Source organism: Megalobrama amblycephala, linkage group LG4 (assembly GCF_018812025.1).
Source record: "Megalobrama amblycephala isolate DHTTF-2021 linkage group LG4, ASM1881202v1, whole genome shotgun sequence".
Classification (NCBI taxonomy): domain Eukaryota; kingdom Metazoa; phylum Chordata; class Actinopteri; order Cypriniformes; family Xenocyprididae; genus Megalobrama; species Megalobrama amblycephala.
Window position 1 is genome coordinate 36,716,373 of NC_063047.1, and position 22,030 is coordinate 36,738,402.

At 39.8% G+C, this 22,030-nt stretch overlaps 1 protein-coding gene across 3 annotated transcripts in view; it reads right to left on the minus strand.

Moving 5' to 3' along the window:
• edil3a (EGF-like repeats and discoidin I-like domains 3a) overlaps positions 1 to 22,030 on the minus strand; it is a 224,477-nt gene that overhangs the window by 26,180 nt on the left and 176,267 nt on the right. For all 3 annotated transcript variants that reach the window (XM_048189138.1, XM_048189137.1, XM_048189139.1), the window contains 3 exons: positions 18,114 to 18,269; positions 17,200 to 17,344; positions 11,916 to 12,100 (listed from right to left, as the gene is read on the minus strand). In XM_048189138.1, the coding sequence (XP_048045095.1) occupies positions 11,916 to 12,100; positions 17,200 to 17,344; positions 18,114 to 18,269 (486 nt within the window). The remainder of the gene's footprint in view (positions 1 to 11,915; positions 12,101 to 17,199; positions 17,345 to 18,113; positions 18,270 to 22,030) is intronic.

The following is a 22,030-nucleotide window of genomic DNA, read 5'->3' on the forward strand; positions in this document are numbered from 1 at the left end:
TTAAATGCAGCTTCAAATATTATAAATATTATATAGCGAATTGATTGTCCACTTTCTTTTTAAAAGATGTAATATAAGTCTAAGGTGTCCCCTGAATGTGTCTGTGAAGTTTCAGCTCAAAATACCCCATAGATTTTTTTTAAATTCATTTTTTTAACTGCCTATTTTGGGGCATCATTATAAATGAGCCGATTCAGGGCTGCTGGCCCTTTAATTGCTCGTGCTCTCCGCCCACAGAGCTCGCGCTTGCTTTAAACAACATAAAAAAAGTTCAAACAGCTAATATAACCCTCAAAATGGATCTTTACAAAGTGTTTGTCACGCAGCATGTCTAATCGTGTAAGTACAGTGTTTATTTGAATGTTTACATTTGATTCTGAATGAGTTTGATAGTGCTCTGTGGCTAAAGTTAACATTACACACTGTTGGAGAGATTTATAAAGAATGAAGTTGTGTTTATGAATTATACAGACTGCAAGTGTTTAATAATGAAAATAGCAACGGCTCTTGTCTCTGTGAATACAGTAATAAACAATGGTAACTTTAACCACATTTAACAGTACATTAGCAACATGCTAACGAAACATGTAGAAAGACCATTTACAAATATCACTAAAAATATCATGTTATCATGAATCATGTCAGTTATTATTGCTCTATCTGCCATTTTTTGCTGTTGATCTTGCTTGCTTACCTAGTCTGTTGATTCGGCTGTGCACAGATCCAGACGTTAATACTGGCTGCCCTTGTCTAATGCCTTTCATAATGTTGGGAACATGGGCTGGCATATGCAAATATTGGGGCCGTACATATTAATGATCTCGACTGTTACGTAACAGTCGGTGTTATGTTGAGATTCGCCTGTTCTTTGGAGGTCTTTTAAACAAATGAGATTTATATAAGAAGGAGGAAACAATGGAGTTTGAGACTCAATGTATGTCTTTTCCATGTACTGAACTCTTGTTATTTAACTATGCCAAGGTAAATTCAATTTTTGAATCAAGGGCACCTTTAAAAGAAATTTCGTCTGCTCACCAAGGGTGCATTTACTTAATTAAAAATACAGTAAAAACAGTTATATTGTGAAATATTATTACAATTTAAAATGTTTAAAATGTAATTTATTCTTGTGTTGGCAAAGCTGAATTTTCAGCATCGTTAATCCAGTCTTCAGTGTCACATGATCCTTCAGAAATCATTTTAATATGTCAATTTGCTGCTCAAGAAACATTTATTGTTTACAATTGTACAAAATATTTGTGTACAATATTTGATTTTTCAGGATTCTTTGATGAATAGAAAGTTCAAAAGAACAGTGTTTATTTGAAATCTAATCTTTTGTAACATTATAAATGTCTTTACTGTCACTTTTGATTGATTTAATGCATCCTTGCTGAATAAAAGTATTAATTTCTTAAAAAAAAAAAAAAAAATTCTTACTGACCCCAAACTTTTGAACGGTAGTGTAAAATGTTACAAAAGCATTGTATTTTAGATAAATGCTGTTCTTTTGAACTTTCTATTCATCAGGGAATCCTGAAAAAAAAGTACACAACTGTTTTCAACATTGATAATAATAACAAATATTTAACTAAATCATCATATTAGAATGATTTCTGAAGGATCATGTGACACTGAAGACTGGAGTAATGATGCTGAAAATTCAGCATTGCCAACACGAGAATAAATTACTTTGTAAAATATATTCAAATAGAAAACAGTTATTTTAAATTGTAATAATTTTTCATAATATTACTGTTTTTACTGTATTTTTAATTAAATAAATTAAGCCTTGGTGAGCAGACAAAACTTCTTTTAAAAACATTAAAAATCTTACCGATTCCAAACTTTTGAGCGGTAGTGTGTGTGTGTGTGTGTATTATATATATATATATATATATATATATATATATATATATATATATATATATACACACACTTCTTAACCACAAATTTTCATCTAATTTTCTCCTCCAACTTCCAAATCGTCCAAAATCGTTGTTTTAGCTTTTTTTTTTTTTGTTTTTTGTAAAGGTCATTTCACTTGGTCTTTGCATGTTCACTTTATAAACACTTGCTTGGTATTTCCGCCTATGTCACACATGACCTTTCCAACGTGATGATCGCATCACAGACAGAGCTAGTGCAAGACGAGCATTTGTGGTTAAAAAGTATATACTTTTTTTTTTTCTTTCAGAAAATGGCCGATCGTTTAGCTAGCAAGACCCTTATTCCTCAGCTGGGATCATGTAGAGCCCTTTGAAGCTGCAATGAAACTGGAATTTGGACCTTCAACCCGTTGGTAGCTGTTGAAAGTCCGCTATATGGAGAAAAATCCTGGAATGTTTTCCTCAAAAACCTTCATTTCTTTTCAAATGAAGAAAGAAAGACATAAACATCTCAGATGACATGGGGGTGAGTAAATTATCAGGAAATTTTAATTCTGAAGTGAACTAATCTTTTAATCAGAGAAAATGGCATATTTAGAAATTCTCCTGTAGTAGCTAGATACATATGAGAAGAAAAAGCTAGAGAAGATAATAATTAAATGTAGAGCTTCAGGTAAACTGGCATATTTATCACAGCACAGGGGATAATTAACTGAGAAAACACGACTATAAGATGGAAAACAGTGTCAAAACCCACAAATAGCTTTATTTATAGATGCTTGGACTGTTGAGATTACATGGAGTGAGAAATAGATCTTAAGGAGGTGATTTTTGCAGCTTAACAGTTTGAAGGGTATATTTCATGTGATGTAAAGAAACATGATTAGCAAAATAAACCACAGAAAGTACTGAAATATTTACTGTTAAATCATCAGCGGTCTTATGTAATCTTTTTTTTTTTTTAAGATTAAAAAAATCCCAAGTATTTTCATCCATCAAAAAGTGATGAACCATTACTCCAAATGATCCAGGTATGAATACTGTCTATAATGTTATTGGTAAACAGCATGGTAGTGCCAAAAAGCCGGGTATAAACACTGTATTTATTAAAACTTCTTATATGCCACACCAGACCAAATAAGGTCCTCTGCCAGATGTGGCATGCTTAGTCTAAATAAAATACCATATCAAAATGTTATGAGGCTGCAACCTAAAGGAAACGTTTAAAAGACACATGTGCTGACCTACAACAAAACTAATATGAAATTATATTCATTGAACATACTTAACATAAACAAAATTATTTTACAAAATGTCTGTGAGTAGCAGTGCACATAATAGTTAAAATGCTTTGGTTAAAATGAAGTCATGCACCTCTCACATCTTTGCTGGACTTTTTGTTTGTTATACATCCCATCTGAATTTGGTATAATAATAACAATAGAATGAAACAGTTATGCATAAATGCAAAAATTGCATAAACATAAATAACTGCATGTAATGACTAACTTTGAAAGCCCTAATTATTTCTAATTTATCTAATATAGAGTTATATCTAAGACTTATAATTTGCAAGAAAATGAATGAATTAACAGGTTGGTTTCTAAGGCCATTTTAATAAATAAATAAATAAAATAGAAACCAAAACTGTGTTTTCTTGTGTGTTTTTTTTTTTTTTTGGAGTAACTGTTGGTGCACCAGCAGGGTCAGCATAACATTTAACATATGCTTGCATTGCTGCAATGATTCTGTAATAAGGAAGTTCTAAAAAGAGCCAAGTGCACTCTGGCAGGCTCTCTGTGTTATGCAGTTAGCCTGTTAATGTGCATAATTAACTAATAATCCTCTGCCAGCTGGAACTGAGCATATTCACTGTTTGCTTCTGAAGATTTCACCATCTCATCTTCAAGCGTCCCCCAAAACGGAGTGAGCTTCTAATCTCATTCCCGTATCTGCCAGTGTGAAGCTTGTTTCTGGATTCCAGAGCACAGTGTTTGAGGACCTGTCTGATCGGTCTAAAAAGCCAATACAGCAATGTAATTGAAATTTAGAACAAATGAAAATAATGGTAGAGCAGTCAAACACTTCCATGATGGATTTTTTTTGGCTACTGTTTTATGAATACTGTGAATTCAGATGTACATACTACTCATTTCACACACTTATTTTTTTTTTTCACCAACTAGTATAGAGATGTGCGTATTTAGACAGTGTAGGTGTCTGAGGCAATTTTTGACTCAGAGCAAAAAAGTCACAACAGATATTTAAGTACAGTAATCCATAAGTAATCCAAGTTTCAAGAAAATATTGACCAAAACATATAAAATAATAATAATAATAATAATAATAATAATAATAATAATAATAAAGCATTCTTGGATTGAAAATGACATTGATGAGGGTCAGAAACAAGTTTTGTGATGAATTCATGGAATATCAAATAAATAAATATTTTTATTGATAAAATAAAAAAACAAAAAAACAAACAAACAAACAACAAAAACAAACAAACAGCAAAATCACAGCATGCCTGGTTTTTTGATGCAGGGTTTTTATGCAGGGTCATAACCTCATGGACAGTGAATATAAAACATGCTCAGACTACAGTGACTTTCGTTCTTTCTTACTTTCTTTTTGAAATTAATATATATATATATATATATATATATATACACACACACACACACACAATAATTGTGTTGCAAAGGAAAAACAATATCTATAAAGTGTTATTAACAATAATTACAATATATCCGTAAAGGAGTGGGTGAAACACGACTTTTATTCATGATAAAACACGGCTATGACCGCTTCACCCAACGGTTCTGTGTATCACTACACAACGCCCTTAGCAACCACTCTTAGCAATGTAAACTGTATGTTCTCAATTGATATTGTTCATTGAAGCTTATTGTATTATGTAGAAGAGTACTGTGAGAAAGTGATTGAGTAAGCGAGTTTATTACCTACATTCAGATTTAGCATTTTCCTTCAAGTCAGTCTTATGTTCATAATAAAACATCTGTTTAAATGTCCGATGTATCATCTTGTCCTTTTAAAAGTTATGGGGCTTTCACGTGACTGACAACGCTAGTCAAAGCATTTGTCAGTTGCGTCTTGTTCCGTGTTCATAACAATTCAGTCTTTTCAATGTAAAAGTCTTCGCTACTTACTGACACACTCATAAAGACAGTCTTCGCCACCATCTAATGGCGTAATAATGTAACTTCTGTTGCTGTTCACGGTCAGGGACTATTTTGTCCGGAGGAAGGCTTTTAGAAAAAGTTTACTTCATGAAAGTTGCATTGATACATATTTCTGGCTTTAATATTGTATTGTGTGGTCACCGTTTTATAAACGCAATAAGGTACTTGAGGCTAGTGCTGTATCGTGAATAAGACATGGCTGAAGGGGTTGCTAACAACGCCCTTCAGCCGTGACTTATTCACGATACAGCACAGCCTCTCGTATCTTACTGCTTACATATATACTGTATATCAAGATAGCAAATACGGTCATTTCATTTTACAGTAATTTTACAGCAATTTAACACCAACCATATTTATCCATTTTGCAATAAAAACCACCAACTTAAATCACACATCCCAACGCAGTCAGTATTATACCCCACACAATCACCTTGTTCATCCTCATATCCTTTTAATAAAGTGTTTTTATACAACATTTTAAACTGTTTAATGTTTGTACAATGTTTAACACCTGCTCCAAACCGTGCCACAACCTCACACCACAAATAGTGATGCACATACTTTTTAGAGTTGTTCTTATTTTGAGCTTTTTAAAGTTGAATTCTTCTCTCAAGTTATACCCATTCTGCCTTTCCATAAACATTTTTTTTTTTTTTTTGTAAATTTCCCAGAAGTAGATTATTTCTTGCTTTGAACATGACTTAAATTTAACCAGCTCAATGAACTTCAGTGTATGTGACTTTAACAATAATGAATTTGTCTGTTCCAGATATCCAACGTTATCGAAGATTCTGACTGCTTTCTTTTGTAATGACTGTAGGTTGGAGTTTGTGTCCAATGCTAAAACACTGCCTGCAGCAGAATCAAGGGAGACCAGCCAATGCACAGAATGATCCAACAAGTTGGTCAGTTGCCAGAAAGGAAATGGAAAAGCTAAAAGGTTTGTAATTCTCAAACAAGTTGAAGGTGCATTAAATTCCCTGATTAAGAGATTAAAGGGGGGAATTAACTAAGAATGAATTATGCCCGATGATTACTCAGTTTATTTGCACATGCAGTTTTAGCACCTAATTTCCTAAAGGAATTATGCAAACAAGGTAAAGTCGCTAACAAAATGTGTGCTGTGCACAATTTGCACAGTGCAATCTCCCTTCTAACAGACCAGTTTTCTGAGTGCTCAGTTGTGGAGGAAGCAGCAGACTACCACGATCGGTTATACTTTACTGTGACTGTTCAGAATCACTCTACCACTGCTATCCAGACAATTAAATCAGCTCTTTAAAATGCCAAAAGTACAGAAATAAAGAGTTAACCACAAATATTGCAATTTAAATGAAAATACAATGCACTCTCTTTACACTGATATTTACACTACAGTTCAAACATTTGGGGTCACTACAATTTTTTAAATGTTTTTTGTAAGAAGTCTCTTATATTTGCCAAGGCTGCATTTATTGGATCAAAAGTAAAGTAAAAACAGTAATATTGTGAAATATTATTACAATTTAAAATAACCATTTTCAGCATCAATACTCCAGTCTTCAGTGTCACATGATCCTTCAGGAATCATTCTAACATGCTGAATTGGTGCTCAAGAAACATTTCTCATTATTATCAACGTTAAAAACGTGCTGCTTAATGTTTTTGTGGAAATCGTGGATTCTTTGGTGAATAGAAAGTTCAAAATAACAGCATTTATTTGAAATTTATTTATTTATTTATTGCATTAATGTAAAAGTCTTTGCTGCTCATCAATGAAATGCATCCTTGCCAAATAAATTTTGAACGTAAGGGTATGTAACAATGTCTGCTATGTCCTAAATCATCTGATGAAATCACTATGTAAGAATTTGTCTAAAATGACCTCAGGCCAAATGAAATACAATGTCAAATTCTTGTGAGGCTGCAGTACAAAGGGAATAATTCAAAAGACATGTGTGACCTCTAACAAAACTAACATGATGTTAACATATTTATACTTGACTGAAAATTAAATAAATTATTTTGCAATGTGTGAGAAATGACTCTATCCAGCTATAATTAACATAGTCAAGCTTCTTTCACATCTTTGTTAGTATAAAATCTTTCTAGTGAAAAGATAAACCCCTCTAGAGGGTAATGATAAATGTGGTCCTAACAATATGAAGAGCTTGAGACAGATAACAGGCCACTGCAGGGTTATAAATGCTTTTATATAGAGTACAAAGAAGAGGTTCCTAAACCCAATCCTGAGAAACTGAACATGACTAAATAACTAAACACATTAATACACTTTAATCAATAGTTTTATACTCTATCATCATTGCAGATTTGAGTATACACTGTAAAAAAAATCCTGTTGTTTCTACGGAAAAATACCGGCAGCTGTGGTTACCAGAACAATACTGTAAAAATTACATCAAACCGTAAACATACTTACGGAGTTACATGTGAATTTTACATTTTAAATCTGTTAAATTTACGGTAAAATAACGTATTTCATTAACTGATATAATGTTAATTTACTAACCTAATGAAGTACTAATATCTGTTTTGTACCTTTATAATACACTGACAGTCACCAAACACAGTGGTGATGAGAGTCACATGATGAATCAAAGTTCATCATAAGCAGCTTTTGCACAAGCTGAGAAGCACAATACTAATATATAGAAGGTGCACACAGTGTCATTCACACACACACACTAAACACCATCATGGTAACATGCATGAAATTTTAAAAATGCAATAAACATTAATTTAACAACATTAGATGTAACATAAAACCCTAATGTACATAACTGATTAGAAAAAAATGAGAAAAACTAAGAAGAAACAGAGTTATTTCCACGAAAATATATCAAATGTGAAGTATCACGCAGGGAATTGTGGGAATGTCAATATACGGTTTTTCACTGTAAATTTTACAATGAATTGTTATTTTTCACTTCCAAAAACTGTGAATTTAACGGTATTTTACCGTAAAATTACATTAAATGTACCATTAGATCTATTACAGTTATTCACCGTATATAGTACGGAGACTTTCTGTAAACCAGTCAACAGTTTTTCACCGCAGCATTTTTACAGTCTTTTACTGTTAAAATCACGGTCATTTTTTACAGTGTATGAATGGTTAATCATAAGTACACAATCATGTACTCGTATCTTTTTCAAATTCTGTTCAAATTTGTTCATGATGTTGTAATGTGATTGATTTTGAAACCATGGTTTGGTTAAGGGCTTATTGAAAAATATTTTGAAATGTCTATATGTAGAAAATGAATGGGAAAAATCCTTCCAGAACCCCGGCTGCTCGGTTGCGGTCTATCACATTGCTTGTCATGGTTTTGCAGAAAGGTTTTTGTTCTCAATTCAGAAATTTTCCACAGACCCCTGGCTATTTGAGACAGACCCCAGTTGGAGAAACGCTGACTTTGATTTAATTCTTGTAAATTCTAGTCCTCATCTTTACCGAAAAAAAAGAAGAAAAAAAAAAGACATTGCAAAGATTTCTCAAACTGTTCATGCATATAGTCCGTAATGAGCAGGCTTAAGATCCATAATGAATGTAAGTGCTCTTTCTCATGCCTGCCTGATGAAGGCTAAAAGTTCTGTGTGTGGGACTGAGGTCACATCTCTGTCTGAGTAGTGGCGAAGACACAGGAAACCACAAATGAGGACACTAAATCGATTCATTACACAAGAAGAGGAGGGAGAGGAATGAGCCGAAAAGGCAATTTTTCAAAATTTGAGGGGAGAAAAGCCAAAGATAGACCCAGGCAGGCTAGACAGATGCAAGAGGAGGAGGATAGCCATCTCCTCACTGCCTGTTGGTCGACTCAGCATGTTTGAAGCAATCAACAGAGGCCTTCTTTCTGTGGAGTATGTCCAAACAGAGGAAAAAGAGCTGACTTGCAGTGTATTTGAAGGGCTGGTGAGTAATTGGTTCATTCAAACAGCTCCAAAACCTGTCAATGGGATTTATATACATTTTAATGTGAGTGGTTTGTTTGACCTTAGAAGTCCCTGGAAAAGCAGTATGATTTGTTTTTTGATTGGTTAATGGAGGGAAACTTTGCGACAGATGTAAAAGATAATGTTGTTTGTGACTCCCGCCTGCATTTTAATTCACTAAAACAAACTGCCTGGCAATATAAGACTTTATTTGCATCAATTTGATGCAGTTCCTAATCCAGCTAAATGAATGGAGGCAAATAAACTTTTCACTTGGAGTCTTACTCAATATTGACATGAGCATGCGCCATGTAAAATGTCTGCTTGACTGAACATGTCAACATAGAGAGACCAAACCGTTTAACAAACTGGAAATACCAAGATCATTAACAAAGACTGAAATAAAGGGCTCAGAGTAATAGCAGTTTTGTTTTCACCGAAATCAATGGACATACTGTAAAAGTGGATCTAAAAGCAAGTGCACCGCTGAGATATGCTGACATCTTCAGGATCTTGATGTAGTGTGATTCAGCACAGCACTGTGTTCCGTTCGGTCAAAATGTCTCTGGCGTTACTGCAGTTTGTGAGGTAAATCTTGCCTTTGCAGCACTGCAATTGTCTTGATTAATTAGAATACTTAATTTGTCATTAAGCTTGATTAATTCCATTAATCTATTAAGCCTAAAGTCATTGTGTGATGCCACTGGTATTGATTATTCCATTGGGGCAACCACTGCAGAAGCTCACAGTTCACCATGGCAACGGATGTTTGAAATGTGCCCAACTGTGTCTCACACTCGCTCAATTTTTGTGATTGCACTGGAGCATTTATTCAGTAATTTCAGGATATTAATCACTTTTAACACCTCATGAGCTAGAAAATTATTCAGATGTGATGACATTCCCTGCATCTCATGAACAACAGTCCATGTCCTATGAAAAATGGCACAACCCCATCTATTACGGAGCTGTCTATCAAAAATAACACATGAAATTATATTAATGCAGGACAAAAAAAAAACATCCTGAAATTGCTGCCAGTGAATTATAACATACACTTACCGGCCCCTTTATTAGGTACACCTGTTTAACTTCTTTGTTAAGGCAAATATCTAATCAACCAATCACATGGCAGCAACTAGGCATCTAGACATGGTCAAGAAGATCTGCTGAAGTTCAAACAGAACGGTTGGTGCCAGATGGGCTAGTCTGAGAATTTCAGAAACTGCTGATCTACTGGGATTTTCAGGGACAACCATCTCTAGGGTTTACAGAGAATTGTCCCAAAAAGAGAAAATATACAGAGAATGGCAGTTCTGTGGGCAAAAATGCCTTGATGACAGAAGTCAGAGGAGAATAGCCAGACTGGTTCGAGCTGATAAGGCAACCGCAACTCAATCGAGGTCTGCAGAAGAGCATCTCACAACACATCAAACCTTGAAGCAGATGGGCTACAGCAGCAGAAGACCACAGCGGTGCCACTCCTGTCAGCTAAAAACAGGAAACCGAGGCTACAATTCATACGGCTAAAAAAAATTGGACAACAGAAGATTGAAAAGAAAATGTAGCCTGGTGTGATTAGTCTCGATTTCTGCTGGGACATTCAGATGGTAGGGTCAGAATTTGGCATAAACAACATGGAAAGCATGGACCCATCCTGCCTTGTATTAAAGGTTTAGGCTGTTGGTGGTGGTGTAATGGTGTGGGGGATATTTTCTTGCCACACACTGGGCCCCCTAGTACCAACTGAGCATAATTTAAACGGTACAGCCTACCCGATTATTGTTACTGACCATGTCCATCCTTTTATGAACACATAAAGGACATCTAACCAGGGTAGACTTTTTAGCCTAACCAGGGACTGGGGCTGCAAATTAGCCTTTGGCTAGAAGCCTGTATGTGGAGCATCGGCTGCTTGAAATTGTAGCAATGTTATACTGCATTGTTATAATGCATTGTTTACTGCAAATAAACTAATAAAATAAAATAAAATAAATCTTCTGACGTTTACTTCAAGCAGGATAATGAACCATGTCACAAAGCCCAAATAATCTCAAGGTTTCTTGAACATGACATTGAGTTCACTATACGCAAATGGCCTCCACGGTCATCAGATCTCAATCTAATAGAGCACCTTTGGGATGTGGTGGAATGGGAGATTCACATCATGGATGTGCAGCCGACAAATCTGCAGCAGCCATGCAACTCCCAATGTGTTGGAGCACCACTAACACATTAATCAAAATTTAGCATATTAGAATAATTTCTGAAGGATCATGTGACACTGAAGACTAACGGCTGCTGAAAATTCAGCTTTGCCATCACATGATTGCATTTTAAAATATATTAAGAGTTTCATGATATACCAATGCAATTTATAATACTACTCTTTTAAATGACAACAAATTTTAAGCCAGTGATTTTACAGCTAGGAATAAAGTGAAATATGGTTAAATGTTAAATGATGACAGTGGTATCAAGATGATTGGCTTGAAGATGATGGTAAATAGCTCTCGCTTGAAGCCTGAGGTAAGGTGATCGGTTACCTTAATGCACAGTGAGTGAGTAAGCTGAAAGCAGATGCTCTAGGGAGAAGGGATAACTGGGATTTTGTTGAAACTTTGATTCTTGGAGCTAAATAGCAAGAATCTGTTCCTCAAGATAAAGCTTTGATCTTTGTTGAGGTTCTGTATCAGGGATCATCTGAACAATGAATGTTGTCTTATGTAGACTACACCCTGAGCTGTCCTATAGTGATCTTTTCATTACAACACACATTCCATTTTTACATGTAATCATTCGCAGCTTTTATGTAGAATCAGAGCCAATAACAGACACAATAACAGTAGACCGTTTGTAAGGACATTATAATAAACCCTACCTGCAGCCACTGGGACTGGTCACTGTGTCCTGACGTCCAGGCATTGACCTTCCCTTGTTTATCCAGTCTGGCTTTCCCAGGCTCCCAGGTGAACATGTCCATGTTAAGAGTTCTGAAGATGCTGGAGGCTGTGATTTGGTAGTCCTGAATGTGGCCAGACTTCATACCCATTGGCTCTGAACACCCTGAAGAATTCAAAGGCATGTCATTAGCTCACTGACAAGATTACACCAAAATCAACTTCCTTGCCGGTACACGCTAAATTATGCAGGTTAGTGTTTTATGACCAACCATGCTGGATATTTTTTAGCAAGGAATGCAAATCATTTATGTATTGTTTAGCTCCAAATAACAAATTCAAGCATAAAATGAAGATATAATGCAGCTACCAGGCCTCTAACCAGTTTTAATTTATTTGCACTGGCTTCCAATTCAATACAAAATAGATTTGTTTGTGTTGCTACCTGTTTCTAAACTCCTTAACGGATTAGCACCTGCATTCCTCACTAACTTACTATCTGTTCACATTTCACTAAGATCTTTAAGGTCATTCAACCAGAGACTGCTAAATGTTCCCCGGGCAAGGCAGAAATTGAGAGATGATTGTGCTTTAGCTAAACTCTGGAACAGCCGACCTGTTTTATTAGAGCTGCCCCTACACCACATGATTTTAAAACAAAGCTTTAAACATATTCATTGTCTCTGGCTTTTAATAATAGTGGATTTATTGTGTAGTTATTGGTCTTGTTTTATGTTTGAAATCTGTTATTTTTGTATATGATTTTATTGATTGATTGTCCTTAGACATATTACACAGCACAATGGTCAGCAATTGTTGTTTTTAATGGTGTTATATAAAAAGTTGAAGTTGAAAAAAATTAATAAGACTGTCACAGAACCCTTGTTTCCCTGGACTTCAATTCCCAAGATCCTCCTGTTCTCCACACCTGCACTCACTTCCCTCATCAGCTCCTCATCAGCACTCATCACCTGCACCTGGACTCTATTGTCAGCACTCCCCATATATTGCACTCACTCCCTTCACTCCTCGTCCGTTCTCTGTTTGTGTTAGTGTTTTGTATGGTGTTCTCTGCCTTCGTTTATATTAAAGTATTGAATGTATTGTGGAAATCCGTATCTGCCTCATCTCTACACCAGCAAACGTAACAGAAGAACGGACCCAAGAACGGACCCAAAAACGTTGGATTTCCACAAAGGAAAGATGGAGACTTTCCCTGGCTCCCTGGCTCGTGCTCCTCCTATGCCCCTCATCCATCTGTCTACCGGCGATCGTCTCATCGGGCTCTTGCAGGTTGGTCGTTCGCTGGAGAGGTATGTGGAGGAGTTCGTTGAGCTTGCTTATTTGTCTGACTGGCCTGAAGCATATTTGATCTCCCTGTTTCTGGATGGATTGGATGACGACACTATCCGTTTTGATGAACCATATTATCGTTTCTCCTTAAGCGAAACTATCAATTTAATTTTGTGTTTAAATGGCTCCAAATTCTTCGTGGACACGGTTCAGGATAAGTGTTGTCGTCCAGTCCATCCAGAAACACGGTTGGCCGGGCCAGTCAGTCAACCTCCGGCTTCCTCCGCATACCCCTCCAGCGAAGGTTCCCCCTGTGTCCTGCCGGGCCCACAAATCTCCGCTGGGTCCGGTAAACCTAAGAGGAGGAAGAGGAAGAAGGGCGAGCGCTCTCCAGTCTCCTGCGAGCCAGTCTCTCCAGTCTCCGCCGAGCAAGCCGCTCCAGTCTCCGCCGAGCAAGCCGCTCCAGTCTCCGCCGAGCAAGCCGCTCCAGTCTCCGCCGAGCAAGCCGCTCCAGTCTCCGCCGAGCAAGCCGCTCCAGTCTCCGCCGAGCAAGCCGCTCCAGTCTCCGCCGAGCAAGCCGCTCCAGTCTCCGCCGAGCAAGCCGCTCCAGTCTCCGCCGAGCAAGCCGCTCCAGTCTCCGCCGAGCCTGCCGCTCCAACCCTCTCCGAGCCTGCCGCTCCAACCCTCTCCGAGCCTGCCGCTCCAACCCTCTCCGAGCCTGCCGCTCCAACCCTCTCCGAGCCTGCCGCTCCAACCCTCTGCCGCCGAGCAAGCAGCGCCAGTCTCCGCCGCCGAGCAAGCAGCGCCAGTCTCCGCCGCCGAGCAAGCAGCGCCAGTCTCCGCCGCCGAGCAAGCAGCGCCAGTCTCCGCCGCCGAGCAAGCAGCGCCAGTCTCCGCCGCCGAGCAAGCAGCGCCAGTCTCCGCCGCCGAGCAAGCAGCGCCAGTCTCCGCCGCCGAGCAAGCAGCGCCAGTCTCCGCCGCCGAGCAAGCAGCGCCAGTCTCCGCCGCCGAGCAAGCAGCGCCAGTCTCCGCCGCCGAGCAAGCAGCGCCAGTCTCCGCCGCCGAGCAAGCAGCGCCAGTCTCCGCCGCCGAGCAAGCAGCGCCAGTCTCCGCCGCCGACAAGCGCGCCAGCCCTTCATTATGAACTTTGTAAAGACTGTTTTCCCTCCCTGCCTCCCTCTCCCGCCTCCTCCAAGTCATGTCTATACTGCACCTCCACCTCAAGCCCCCTCGCCCAGATCTCCACCTTGGACCTCTGGGCGATTACCTTCACCCCGGCTCCAACCTCCCTCTGCTCCACCGTTGCCCTTCAGTCCTCCAGCTTCACCAGTATCCATCCTGCCTCCACTCACACCTTGGTCATTCATCAGCCTGCCCTCCCCTCTGGACTACACTCCTCCGTCTCCGCTCCGTCACTCCGTCCCTCGGATTCAGTTGGCCTCCTCACTCCCCCCAGTGTTCGTTTTGTTGGCTGTCCTCCTGCTTTCACTGCGGCCTTCTGGAGCCCCGGCTGCGCTTCGGTCGGCGGAGCCTTCGGTTCCGCCATCACCCGCCAGTCCTTCAGCGACGCCTGGGCTCAACGCCTCGAAGGCTTCGGCTCCTGACCCGCCATGGCTGCCCGCTGCACCTGACCCGCCATGGCTGCCCGCTGCACCTGACCCGCCATGGCTGCCCGCTGCACCTGACCCGCCATGGCCCGCTGCACCTGACCCGCCATGTATGCCCGCTGCACCTGACCCGCCATGTATGCCCGCTGCATGTCTGCCCGCTGCACCTGACCCGCCATGGCTGCCCGCTGCACCTGACCCGCCATGGCTGCCCGCTGCACCTGACCCGCCATGGCTGCCTTCAGCCCCTGACCCGCCATGGCTGCCTTCAGCCCCTGACCCGCCATGGCTGCCTTCAGCCCCTGACCCGCCATGGCTGCCTTCAGCCCCTGACCCGCCATGGCTGCCTTCAGCCCCTGACCCGCCATGGCTGCCTTCAGCCCCTGACCCGCCATGGCTGCCTTCAGCCCCTGACCCGCCATGGCTGCCTTCAGCCCCTGACCCGCCATGGCTGCCTTCAGCCCCTGACCCGCCATGGCTGCCTTCAGCCCCTGACCCGCCATGGCTGCCTTCAGCCCCTGACCCGCCATGGCTGCCTTCAGCCCCTGACCCGCCATGGCTGCCTTCAGCCCCTGACCCGCCATGGCTGCCTTCAGCCCCTGACCCGCCATGGCTGCCTTCAGCCCCTGACCCGCCATGGCTGCCTTCAGCCCCTGACCTGCCATGGCTTCCCTTGAACCTGCCCTGGAGACCTCCACTCCAGTTTGCTCCTCCCCCTGCACCAGCTTGAGGTCTCCAGGGCGCCCGCCCCCTCCCGGTTGTTTCATCTACGGCGCGAGGACGCGCCTACCGGGAGGGGGGGTAATGTCACAGAACCCTTGTTTCCCTGGACTTCAATTCCCAAGATCCTCCTGTTCTCCACACCTGCACTCACTTCCCTCATCAGCTCCTCATCAGCACTCATCACCTGCACCTGGACTCTATTGTCAGCACTCCCCATATATTGCACTCACTCCCTTCACTCCTCGTCCGTTCTCTGTTTGTGTTAGTGTTTTGTATGGTGTTCTCTGCCTTCGTTTATATTAAAGTATTGAATGTATTGTGGAAATCCGTATCTGCCTCATCTCTACACCAGCAAACGTAACAAAGACCATCTCATGCTCAAATATTGAGCTTGAAAATAATATGAATTATATTATGAAATTGTGTGCCTTTTCAGGGCTCAACAATAAGAATCGCCCAAGGCCAGTGTGAAAAAGAATCAGGACAGTTTATGAAACTTTTACTTTCCCAATTGGGCCAGCACTGTGTTCTTACATCCTATGTTCATATTGATCATTAATATGTGTTTTTATGTCTTTTAACCTAAATATTTGCTTTCATGTTTTGAAGATTGCTGGAATTTTAAAGGGTTACTTCACCCAAAAATTTAATTTCTGTCATTAAGTATTCACCCTCATGTCATTCCACACCCGACATTTTTAATGAAATCTAAGGTTTTTTTTTTTTTTTTATTCCCCATAGAAAGCAACATAATTACCATCATTCAAGGTCCACAAAGGTTGTAAGGACACCGTAAAAATAGTCAACGTGACTACAGTGGTTCAACCTTAATGTTATGAAGCGACAAGAATAACATAATAAGGTTGAACCACTGTAGTCACGTTGACTATTTTAACAATGTTTTTACTACTTTTCTGCACCTTGAATGTGGTTATTTCATTGCTTTCAATTGAAGATAAAAAAACCCTCTTGGATTTCATTAAAAAAATATCTTAATTTGTGTTCTGAAGATAAACAAAGGTCTTACGGGTTTTCATTTTTGGGTGAACTAACACTTTAAAGATTAGAGTCATACCTATCTGAATGAATACACAGATGAGGTTTTGTTGAAATTAAATGTGAAAGTCTTGAAAACTGAATGCAAACATTTTTACAGCAAAAGTGTTTTTAATTTATAACTGTCATAAAGTTATATTATAGCTGGATGATTTCTAGCTATTATTTAAATTAAAAACCCTAATAATTTTTTTGGGTTTTTATATATATATATATATATATATATATATATATATATATATATATATATATATATATACTTACAAAGATTCAAGTACTAAAATAATTGATCACTTTTGTGGTGGGGGCATTAGCAGTGCAAGTAAAAATCCGAAATACTGGCACAAACTACAATTGGACCAACAGAAAGAAAATAAAATCCTTATTGTTGAGCTCTCCTTTTATTTAGATCATCCCTATAAAATAAATTCCCTGAATTGGGTTAGAGAAAACAGAACTGACATCAATCCTGTTGTGTTGCATTTTATTGACAGTCTGGACAATGCTTCAGAGGCACAACACCATTTTAAAGTCCCCTTTGGACATGCTCTCAGAAAGATGTATGCTGTCCATTGAGGTGAATTACCCGTGAGCTCACAACCCAGGAGCTCCATGCGAAGAGTGCAGTGCCTCCTGCAGACCTGCGGGTAGATCCTCACATACTGCGCCTCGATAGGAGGGGTGAAGGAATTGGCATATGGAGTGTTGTTATCAATATTCCCACGGAAGATCTGGAAGGAGATTGTGCAGAGATTTCACAAGATGAGAAAGCAAAGAGAAGTCAGTGCTGCTCCATCACAGTCATCCCAATTTATTGTTCTGGTCTTTAATCAAAAGTGCATTTACTAGCACCAAATCTAAGTCATTTATCCATTTTTCTATCAACTCTAAACTTGTATGAGAAGATATCTAATATAACAGAAGATATTTTGAAGAATATTTGTAACCAAAATGTTTCGGTTCCCATTGATCTCCATTGTAATTTTTGTCCAAATAATGGAAGCCAACAATCTTCAGAATATATTATTTTATGTTCCACAGAAGAAAGAAAGTCATAGAGGTTTGAAATGACATAAGAGTGAATAAATGATGAGTTTTTGGTGGCTACTCTTTAAGTATGCAAAATAGATGCAAAAGAGAATACTGATCAAAATTTGGTATGTAAATACTTTGATGAAATTATCACTGTTGTTTAAAGCATGAATATATAATACAAGACAATACAATATAACCTAATGGCTAATATCCCCTAATAACAAAACAGTGTCTGAAATGATCAAAATGGTAACTACTCAAACTTATTAGAGGAGATTTGGACACTGTCTAATAATAAAAAAGATGGCATCTGAGATGATGGACACCATATGTCCTCTGAGGCCCTGACAGCTCTCATTTATCCCCTTAAAATCCAGCCTGAAAATGCATACAGCGTAGAGGGAAGCAAAAGCACATGCTGAGTGACTGATGTGGCTATTTTTCGCTAATTAAAAAATGTCTCACTATATCTTCCTCCGTGCCCTTGACTTTGTATGTCCTCCAGGTCTTTCCGTCATCGCTGTAGGCCACTTTGTACGACTTAACATATTCTGGGCTCCCGATGCGCTTGGCTCCTTGGGTGATCACTCCTGTGACCCGCATCCTCCTCTGTAGGTTAATCTGAGCGAGGGCAAGAAAGAACAAAAGAGAGAGAGAAGAACAGATTCAGAGACAAAGAAAGATACAGAAAGAGTCTTGTTTATGGTTTTATTTTAGTATTGTTACATTTCTATATAGCTTGAATTTATTTTTATTTCAGTTTTAGGTTCGGTTTTAATCATTTTAGTACTCGCAAAATAAACTCAGACAGCCTCAAAAACCTTGAGGTTTTACTGAACACACAGATTCAGTATGCCGTTGTGTCCAAGTTTGTGTCCAATATCCATTACTTATTACAAACGTCACGTTAGAGCTGCATATCCGCTTGTTAAGTCGTGACATAAAGAACGCCGTTTCTGGGTCCAAGCCTCGACTCGTTTCACTTGAGAATGCCATCGACGGCCGCTTATGAGCGCTATTTATTCATATTAAACATCAATCATTTTAAAAAGTTAAACATTTTAAATACTTATAGTCTACACAACAGTCTCCGTGCTCACAGCGTCACAGACATTACTATTTTAACGATTTAAAAAAGATGAATCATTGTCTGGCCATCTGGAATTTTGGTATGGAGATAAAGGTTATGATTATAATTTTTTGTAGTATTAAACCACATCGTGTGTGTATATTACCACTATTTGTTGTTTTCTTGTGGTATGAGATAGAGCGTTAGGACCCGGAAGCGCTGCCGCATGACATCAGACTTAACAACCGAATAGCAATGATGGCTTGGTTCGTTTCTGAGAAGTTGCTGCATGAAATGGAAGTTGTGTTAGTCTTTGCTTTCTTATTGTGACGATGTAACTTGCAGTAAGAGTCACTGAAAATCCTCATCAGAAAAAGCTTTACGCTTTTTTCGTAAGTTGAATACGGAAGGTGTAGGACGTAGTATAAGTTTTTTTAACCGCGAGAGGCATTACACTTTCTTCGTAAGTTGAATACGGAAGGCAGTCTGGCGGAAGCTATTTTACTTTATAACTTGTTCAATATGGATGTTTTTTTTTTTTTTCCACAAATGCATCGCTTTGCTCCAGAAGGCCTTTATTAACCCCCCGGAGCTGTGTGGAGTACGTTTATGATGGATGGATTTATTTTCTTCAGCTTTATACTCATTGGTCCCGTTCACTGCAATTATAAAGCTTGGATGCGTCAGGATATTTATTAATATAACTCCGACTGTGTTCTGAGTTGCGCAGCTGTGAAGTGAAGCGAGCGCTGGATAGTTCAAAGAGAGACACCTTACAGTCCTCTGTCTCATTGGCCAATGATAACTATTGGATGTCATGAAACAAGTGGGACTAGGTAATAGACTGGTGTGAAGAAAACAAGCCAACCTCAGAGATAAGAGTTCAAGAGCAGAGCAGCTTTGGAAGACTGATTCGGTGACCTGCTAGGTGCAGATCTGCGAATGGAGAACTGTGGGTGCTCAATATTGCCAGAATAGTTGAGTCTTTTCTCTTTGGCAGCAAAGATTCCTGGCCTGATGCTGATGAAATGAAATCAATATCAACCAAATCCATTGCTACACTGCAGAGGAGACACAGAAGCTGCACCTGAAGTGGCATTAAGACATATTTACACAGACTGTTTAACTATATACATACACATACACAATCAATCATAACATTATGACCACCTTCCTAATATTGTGTTGTATTGTATTGTGCACCGCTGAAGGTGTGCTGTGGTATCTGGCACCAGGATGTTAGCAGCAGATCCTTTAAGTCCTGTAAGTTGCGAGGTGGGCCCCCCATGGATCAGACTTGTTTGTTCAGCACATCCCACAGATGCTCGATTGGATTGAGATCTGGAGAATTTGGAAGCCATTTGGGTATACATGGTCTGCAACAATGCTTAGGTAGGTGGTATGTGTCAAATTAACATCCACATAGATGGCAGGACCCAAGGTTTCCCAGCAGAACATTGCCCAAAGCATCACACTGCCTCCGCCGGCTTGCCTTCCCATAGTGCATCCTGGTGCCATGTGTTCCCCAGGTAAGCGATGCACACGCACCTGGCCATCCACGTGACGCAAAAGAAAACATGATTCATCAGACCAGGCCACCTTCTTCCATTGTTCCGTGGTCCAGTTGTGATGCTCACATGCCTACAGTTGGTGCTTTCGGCGGTGGACAGGGGTCAGCATGGGCACCCTGACTGGTTTGCAGCCCCATACGCAACAAACTGTGATGCACTGTTTATTCTGACACCTTTCTATCAGGACCAGCATTAGCGTCTTGAGCAGTTTGAGCTACAGTAGCTTGTCTGTTGGATTGGACTACACGGGCCAGCCTTCGCTCCCCACGTGCATCACTGAACCTTGGCCGCCCATGATCCTGTCACCGGTTCACTACTGTTCCTTCCTTGGACCACTTTTGATAGAAACTGACCACTGCAGACCGGGAACACCCCACAAGAGCTGCAGTTTTGGAGATGCTCTGACCCATTCGTCTAGCCATCACAATTTGGCCCTTATCAAACTCGCTCAAATCCTTATACCTGCCCATTTTTCCTGCTTCTAACACCAACTTTGAGGACAAAATGTTCACTTGCTGCCTAATATGTCCTACCCACTAACAGGTGCCATGATGAAGAGATAATCAGTGTTATTCACTTCACCTGTCAGTGGTCATAATGTTATGCCTGATCGTTGTATATACATACATATATACACACACACACACACACACACACACACACACACACACACTTCAGCATAGGGCTGCATGATAAATCAAAATAAAGCCGCAATCACATTGTAGCTTATCAAATCGCAAAAGCTGCAATTTAATTAAATAATTATTTAAATTGCAATTTTATAAGAAAAAATCACAACTTGTTTGATCAGTCCCCCACCCCACCCCATTTGTATGATGACCTGTAACGGTCATGCCAATTTGTAATTATGCAGAAGTGCAAATAAAGCGGAACTGGAACACTTCCATTGGAACTACACATACACAAATCACGTACACCAGGCAAGGGATCCATTTAGAGCGTTGACACACAAGCCTAAATTCTTGCAAACATCGCTGATACTAATCAAGTGTTGGCCAAAGGCTGACAGAAACCATAAATGAGTAGGACAGGACTGTTTTTGCACTGTTTACGACAGTACAAGTGGCATGAATCTAGTAATGGAGATATGGACCCATTCGTTTCTCTGACATCCAGACATCACTGCTCTCACACAAAGATTGCTTATACTGCAAGATGAGAGTCATTTATACAAGGTAAACAATGACTAGCCGACTAGTCAACTGCTCTTCCAGACCAGTAGTCGTGGAAACCCTACAGCCAGCATTTCCATTTAGACAACCTGCCAAAAACTGTTTCCACTAGACACTCCCAGTTCTTCATTTCATAGTCACTGTTTCTGAAGTACACCGCTGGCTGTTAAAGCCATGCCTTGTTCCATTATACATTCCTAGGAACCCTGAGACAAGACAGAAAAACCATTCCATGCTAGGAAAATATCTGGCTGATTAAACTTTGTCATATACCCACAGAGCATCCTTTGAGTCTTTGAACATATTGTGTTTGACAAACTACAGCTGTAATACCACATAGCTTTGCAGTTTATCTTTAAAGTAGGGCTCTACTGCAAACTATAAAGCTGACCTAAGAAAAGACATGTCCCTCGAAAACAAAATCACCATATACAGATTTGTTTTGTTATGTTTAATAGGACTGATCCTTTCAGGACACCACTGATTCTACTTGAGGTGCATTTTTAGTATTTTAGCAAGTATTTTGAGCTCTGCACATTGAATAGCTAC